We start from the raw sequence: 7,500 nt of genomic DNA on the forward strand, positions 1-7,500 counted from the left end.
GAGACGGAGGGGGGAGATAGATGGAGGGACTGGAAAAGGAGAGACTTGAAAGGGAGGGAGGTGGAGGGAGAGACTTGGGAAAAAAAAGAAGGCTGTGGAAAGACTTAAAAGGGAAGGAAACAGAGGGAGGGACTGAAAAGAGGGAGGGTCTGAAAAGAGAGAGGGGTGGAGGGAGGGACTTAAAAGGGAGGGAGGCAGAAGGAAGGGCTAGAAAAGGAGCGACTTGAAAGGCAGGGAGGCGGTGGGAGGGAATTGAGAGGGAGGGAGGTGGACGGATAGATGTTAATGGTCGTCGTCCTGGATATGTTTCTTAGGTTATTTTGGTGTATTGGTTTGAACTCTAAGTCACTAAGTACAGATTGAAATTATGATGGTCATTAGTGCGTATAATATAGATGTCAAAAACAGCCATGTAGGTGTAAATGAAGTTAGCGATTTACATAATTGCCACGGAAATGCTTATATTTAGCGGTCCGGTATAACGGCACATAGTATAAATACTCATGTTTTTATGAATGCGTTGCCGTCTGTGTGTATAAATGTGTGTGTGTGTGTGTGTGTGTGTGTGTGTGTGTGTGTGTGTGTGTGTGTGTGTGTGTGTGTGTGTGTGTGTGTGTGTATGTTGTGTGAGTGTGTGGTGTGTGTGTGTGTGTGTGTGTGTGTGTGTGTGTGTGTGTGTGTCTGTGTGTGCTCATGTGTAGGTGAGAGCGTACGTTATGTGGGAGAAAGAGAAGCTCAGTTGTCAGAATCTGAGCGCCGAGTGGGTTAAATGTTTACTAATATGGAAAGTTTCGTACATGTTCCTTACATGGTCTCGTTTCGTTGTAAAACTATTTCCATAATCTTAACGTATCTGTTCATACTCAGTAAAGGCAGCATTAGACGCAATATTTATTCCTTGAAAGCCTGTGGCATAAAGTCTTGTAAATTTCCCCATTGTTCCTGTAACCATTTTCCTCTCTCTCTTCGCAGACAGACAGACAGACAGACAACGACGACCAGGTCAAGGTCGTCCCGGGCATACATGACGACCAGAGAGGCCCCGGGAGTGCCTGGGACGAGAGAGGCCTGCGGGAAGCTTAGGCCTTGCAAGTGGTAACAGCTGGAAGCTGTGGTTGTCTCTCTGGTCATGAGTGCACGTGGCTGCGTGCGATCTCCCAAGTGTTGAACCGCGACAGACGTCAACAGAAGAGGTCGCATTTCTAAATATCAACGTGCGAAGATGGAAATGACGATTTCATTCCGTAATGATTATGTGATAGTATAAAAAGGGTTAAGATACTAGCTCAAGTGTAAGATACAGTATCGTGCACTTTTTTTACTTGACCCATTGTTTAGAAATATCTAAAGGTCAGACGTCGCTGAACTGAATTTCAACAGCAGTCGCTGTCGTTTCATTAAAGCAGTCCAGAATGAAGTTCAAGGCTCTCTTCTGCACGCTGGTCCTGATCTTTCTGACGATCCTGAAGGTGCTAATCACAATCCTGCTCACGACAGTCAAGACCATCCTGGTGAGGAATGACTGGCTCTGGACGCAGGCCTACAACACGGTCGTCTCGTTCGCCCAGGGCCTCTTCTCCAAGGTGCTCGAGCTCATCACCCTCGGCCTCTGGAACATGATCTCCACTCTGCTTAGCGACGCCACCAGCTTCCTCTACGGCGCCCTCTGGCTTTCGGCGACGCTGCTCACGAAGACGGTGTCGGTCACCTTCTGGATAATCAAGTACCTGACGAGTCGCTGGCGGGACCTGCCCAACTTCTTCAGGCAGAGGAACACGACGGAGGAGACGGCGCTCAACGTCGACGACCTCAGCTAAAGAGGCGCTGGACCCTGAGAAGCCTGTCGATGAGAGAGCACCTTCCAGATGGCCTCACTTGGGTGTGGCAGCGGTTGTGCAGCGAGGGAGACTCCTTTAGATGCTCTAACGTGTGTTGCCGACGAACGAGAAGAACATCATCCGGAAGCTTACACGTAAACAAATGACATCAGAATACACCTCCTCGCCGTTCCTCCATGTTGCAAAGTGTCTCCCCGAGCAAAAAGGGAGGGCAACTTATGCTGACCTCAGGCAGAGTCTCATCAAGGGTAACTTTCGCATGACCCAAGCTGACCTCGTGTACATAACCCTGATCTGTGATCGTCAGTGACGCGTCGCGCGATGAGCTTGTGTAGAACTAAAAATATTTGTTAGTAGAACCTTTAGGTGTTTGTAATACGAGGCGACAGCGCTACACCTGCCGACCATTGTGGTATCCGCAGTAAGGTGATACGTCTGTGTGTGTCTTCTGTCAACTGTGATCTGATATCCCGAATCCCAGGCTGCTTCACGAACGAGAACGAGGCTAAACAGGAGTTCTCTTTCTTTTCAATTTGAGCGTTTTCCAAGATTCTTGGTCCCAATCCTGTTCAGAAAATTGTAATTAATCATCAATGTAATTTGATGTTATCAACCCGATGTTTACGTTCCCTGCCTCCATCGGTGTGTTCCCTTAAGACATTGCGAGAGATAATCCATCAAAGCCCACACCCAAACCCACACCCAAAGTCCAGCGAAAGTCTAGGGAAGCCACTCGTTTGGCTCAAGATTTTCCGGAGTTGGAACCAGTCGACGCGTATCGTATCGTGACCGCGCGGCTGGCTGCTCAAGCTCTGTCCTGCAGTGTCAACGAGCTTATCATCTTAAGTATAAGGAAGCATCTACGAGATCTCGTTAACTTTGTAACCCGGCGACTGTAATGGATTGAATATGACGCGAATGACACTCGAGTGACCACGAAGTCTGGCAATAACGGCATTTAGAATGCTGGCTAATACAACGCGTCGATGTTCATGTGTCCTGAAGGCACTTAGCACTTAAGATTTCTACATACACCGATGGCCGCTGCCTAACACAACCATCGACATACAGAAGCGCGTAATCTTACAATTAGTGAGATAGATAAAGAGATGTCTCAAAATGTAAAGAGAAAAACAAATGTCGAGGATATATGGGTGTGTCGACCACGGTAGATCATTCTGTACAAAGGTTGTCATCATTTTGATCGAATTTAATCAATACATTTTCCTTCGCAAAAAAAGCTTCATTTCTGTTGTTATTCCTAAATTTGCCATTGGCTAACCGCAGCTTGATCATGCGTCACCTCAACTTGTCACTGTTCATCCCTTTGCTTGCGATCGTTCGCATGTAATGATTTAGTAGTCATTGTTGCAAACCCCGACTTGTCCAGACGTAGCTTGTTACCGTCCATACTACGATTCTCCGCTCTGTCCAACTCCTTGTTTGTCCCGTGCAGCTTAGGAACAAGAAGAAAAAACAAAAAACAATAACACTTAGGTTAGTCGATTCGCAGGAAAACAATATCTGGAAGACAGGAAAAGTCACCGAAGGAAAGGACGACTCTGCGTGGCTCGGTTTACAGCGGACGCGAACACAGGGAGGCGGTGTTCTTCTTCTATGCTTTCTTCCACTCCAGTGCCTTGGTCGCGCACGTGCTGGGAGGGGGGAGGGGGGCATAGGGGGGGCGGGCGGAAGTGCGTGCAAGATGGTCTTTCCTCCCAATGCTTACGTTGCTTATTTTGTTATAGCCATTCCTTCTCTCCATCTCTCTCTTATCTCTTCGTCGAATAATAGATAAGGGGAAATTGAAGGACCGGTAAGCTCCTCATCCGAATAGCTGTATCCCTTACAAGGACATTCGCGTCGTTAGAAGATGAATTTTGTTATTATTCCCAAAATTCGCCATGGGAGTCGGAGGCCACCGCGCGGCAGAATAGAGCGAGAGGACGCGAATAGGCTTCGGGTTTTGTCGCCGGTTGATTACTCCTCCCGGCGGCGACGTTCCTCCCGGCCCATTCGTCAGGATAACGAACGTGTTGCCCCCCTCCGAGATGGATGAGGTCCTCTTGCCTTGCTGCGAGCCGGGGCGATGAAAGTCAAACAAGGGATGATCACGACGATTCATTTAGATGGATTTTGCGAATGGGAGGCGGGTCTGGGAGCGTCGCGAAGTGATGGACGCTCTGAGATGGAGATGCAGACATAGGGTATATGTTTTGATGGATTTTCAGGATCAGTGATAGTGCATAACACACGCACACAAACACAAACACATGCACATACACATATACATGCACACACACACACACACACACACACACACACACACACACACACACACACACACACACACACACACACACACACACACACACACACACACACACACACACACACACACACACACACACACACACACACACACACACACACACACACGAGAAATCACCTATAAACTGTATCGAAAAGGAAAATAATCAGCTAGAAAAAAGCCTTACTTCAGTCCTTACTTCAAGCCGATTTCTTTCAATGCAATATACCTTAATTTAATTACCGATTTCAGTAAGCATCCTCTTTAACCATCTATTTATCTGTTTATTTATCTATTTATTTATTCCATTAGCTCTCCCGTCCACCCTGTGAGCGTAACGCCGATAACCAGCGATTTTTTTTTTGGCCCCACCCACGTATTTGACTGTGATATTAAGCTTTGTAAATCTGAGGGCAAAAACCACAATCTTATCTTTCAATAACCTACTAGAGTATTTCCGAAAGAGGATGTAACGTAAGGAAAGGATGAGCAAAAAGCAAAATAGTCACATATTCCAAATGCTTGCTATCGAGGTAATAGAACTTATATATTAATCGGTAAATGCCTCCCCAACCCCCTTTTAATGATAGAAATGTAACCAATGAAGAGGAAGAAAAAGGGAAATGTACTCTGTAGTTTCCTCTCTTACTGTCTCACCATCTCCGGTTCCTGATTACCCTAGACGAGGTGTTTATTTTAGTTACTCTTTTGTTATATCCTGTGTTCTGTGTTATTACGCCAAGATGGAGTGTTGTTCTGGTGTTTTCCTTATGATTTGCTCAAACATTATAGTATATTGTATTGGTAAACACCATTATGGTATGCTGGTTATGTTTGTATATAAATATACATATATATAACTATATTTTCTTCCCTTTCTCTCTTTGTTGTGAAAAGATAATAAAGATTTATGAATGAATATCTACGTTATATGTGGCTGTTATTATCCTCTCCGATCTCACGATGTATGTATTCGGGTTGCGCCAGAGACAGAGTCCATGTGTGAGTGTGTGAAAGTGAGAGAGAGAGAGAGAGGGAGAGAGAGAGGGAGAGAGAGAGAGAGAGAGAGAGAGAGAGAGAGAGAGAGAGAGAGAGAGAGAGAGAGAGAGAGAGAGAGAGAGAGAGAGAGAGAGAGAGAGAGAGAGAGACACCACACACACACACACACACACACACACACACACACACACACACACACACACACACACACACACACACACACACACACACACACACACACACACACACACACACACACACACACACACACACACACACACACACGGATAGAAAAACAAACAGACAAAGAAGCAGAAAGATAAAGAGGGGGAGACAAAGAAAGACAGACGTATAGACAGACACACATAAAGAGAATTAGACTGAACATATACATTAATTGCAAAAAACATTTCATATCAAAGGAATCAAGCGACTTCAGTACTCAGCACTTCAGTCTTGATAAGTCACGCGATTGCATACATCAACACAATCAACAAATTTCAACAGCTTGCAATTATATGCAATTGAAATCTTGCCATCCTTCACATCCTTACTTCTCTTTTGTCGGGAATCCATTCTGTCTAATAAGTCTGTCTAATCTATTCTGTCTAATTAGTGTATCTGTCTTACCTATTCTGTCTATTTACTGTTTTCATCACTCCTTATTGTACGTATCTATTACATTTTCAGTCCGTCTCGTATATCAGCTTATTCTGTTTGTATTGATGACATCAGTTTGTTCCGTTGAAATCCAATTTTGACGTCATTTGTTCTAGGGACTGCGAACTCCTTGACGGATGACCGAAAGCCTATGTTGATTATATTTTCGGTCTTAAGAATGAAGACTGTCTTAACTGAGAGAGAGAGAGAGAGAGAGAGAGAGAGAGAGAGAGAGGAGAGAGAGGAGAGAGAGAGAGGGGGGGGGTCTTAAGAGAGAGAGAGAGAGAGAGAGAGAGAGAGAGAGAGAGAGAGAGAGAGAGAGAGAGAGAGAGAGAGAGAGAGAGAGAGAGAGAAAGACTCCGATTCTCAACGAAGGAAGTCATTACGAAAAATGTCAGTAATGGTTGTGCAAAAAATATTTCATTGGTGCAACACAATGATTCTCAACCTTCGCGGAAAACTTCAGGAACGGCAGACGCTGAGAGGCGTAATGGCGGTCGCTGATTGGATAATTTTTAATAGCTGTGATTATTATTTTTTTTTACTGAGGTTGTAGTTTCTACATATTCATGTCGCTATTCATAATGCACAAACACCTATAAATTCAGCTACATAATTCGCCATGTTTCAATAACCAACGTAAAATTTAACCAAAGGGGAAATAATCCTGAAAAAAAAATTTGACAAGGGGCGCTTGTAAAAAAAGGAAAAGGGGTAAGCATTATATTTATAACAAGCTAAACTCAGATTCATCAAAGGTTATGGAGATCTTGAAACGATTCCAAGTTAGACGTCTGATACTGCTTTACAGGTAACCAAATTCTGAATAAAAAAAAATTATTACAGTGTTCTGGACAGCTCTTGGGTTAACACTCCAAACTAATATAGACTATATATCAAAAGCGTCGTCTCTCGCTTGACGAACTCTCTAAAACCTTTTTGTCGTACTGAAAATAAGCGAAGAGGAAGGAGCCGAGGACGTGAATCAGGTAATGAGCAATGGTACGGATCGGCGAATACACAGCTCATCCTAATGCCTGACACGGGGACACCTTCCCCTCGACACGAAAAGGGATCTCGCCATCATTATCTGCTAATCGAAGGGGGACGAACAAGATAATGGGAAACGCCGTGCCATTACCATAAATCGGACAGTGTCTTTGTTCCTTTATTAGTGACACCGATTCGGGAGCGACCATCTGCAATCGACCAGCTGGCATTGTTCTCCGCGGCGCGTCCCCGCCTCGAGAGGGCGCTCGCTCGCTCCCTCGCCCGCGCTGGACCTCGCTCGCTGCGCCGACGACTCCGGGCGGCGTCTGGTGCTCTCGGGCTGATGGCTGGAGAGACTTTTGCATCCCGTGGCGCTGGGAAGGATTATCGCGCCCTCCGTGGTGATGCCCATTTGTTAGGATATGAATAATTACACGGCATGATTTACGACTACGCTAATGTGTACTACACCGTGGATGAACTGCAACTGCTTTTGCTCTAATGGAATAAGAGACGACGGTTGGCACTTAGAAAGTTTATTTTTCTATTTTAGTATTACTAGGGTCAGTTTAGACGAGAAAGGAAACGGGGGCAGCGATGCATATACTTGCAGCAGATACAAATTTACAAATCTTTGTACAAATAGGGGTAAATATGAATAAAGAAAAAAATAGCTGGACTATATTTTCATATATATATATA

General features: G+C 44.9%; 1 protein-coding gene across 2 annotated transcripts in view; it reads left to right on the forward strand.

Annotated features, from left to right (window-relative positions):
* Positions 1–3,488, forward strand: part of LOC119582829 — a 12,234-nt gene extending 8,746 nt beyond the window's left edge. Inside the window, exon 2 of one of the 2 annotated variants that reach the window (XM_037931294.1) lies at positions 973–3,488. In XM_037931294.1, the coding sequence (XP_037787222.1) occupies positions 1,413–1,817 (405 nt within the window). In that variant the 5' untranslated portion in view covers positions 973–1,412 and the 3' untranslated portion in view covers positions 1,818–3,488. The remainder of the gene's footprint in view (positions 1–972) is intronic. The other variant, XM_037931295.1, reaches the window with a different exon arrangement.
* Positions 3,489–7,500: the final 4,012 nt, after the last annotated feature.

The sequence above is a fragment of the Penaeus monodon genome, chromosome 16 (genome assembly GCF_015228065.2).
Source record: "Penaeus monodon isolate SGIC_2016 chromosome 16, NSTDA_Pmon_1, whole genome shotgun sequence".
Classification (NCBI taxonomy): Eukaryota; Metazoa; Arthropoda; class Malacostraca; order Decapoda; family Penaeidae; genus Penaeus; species Penaeus monodon.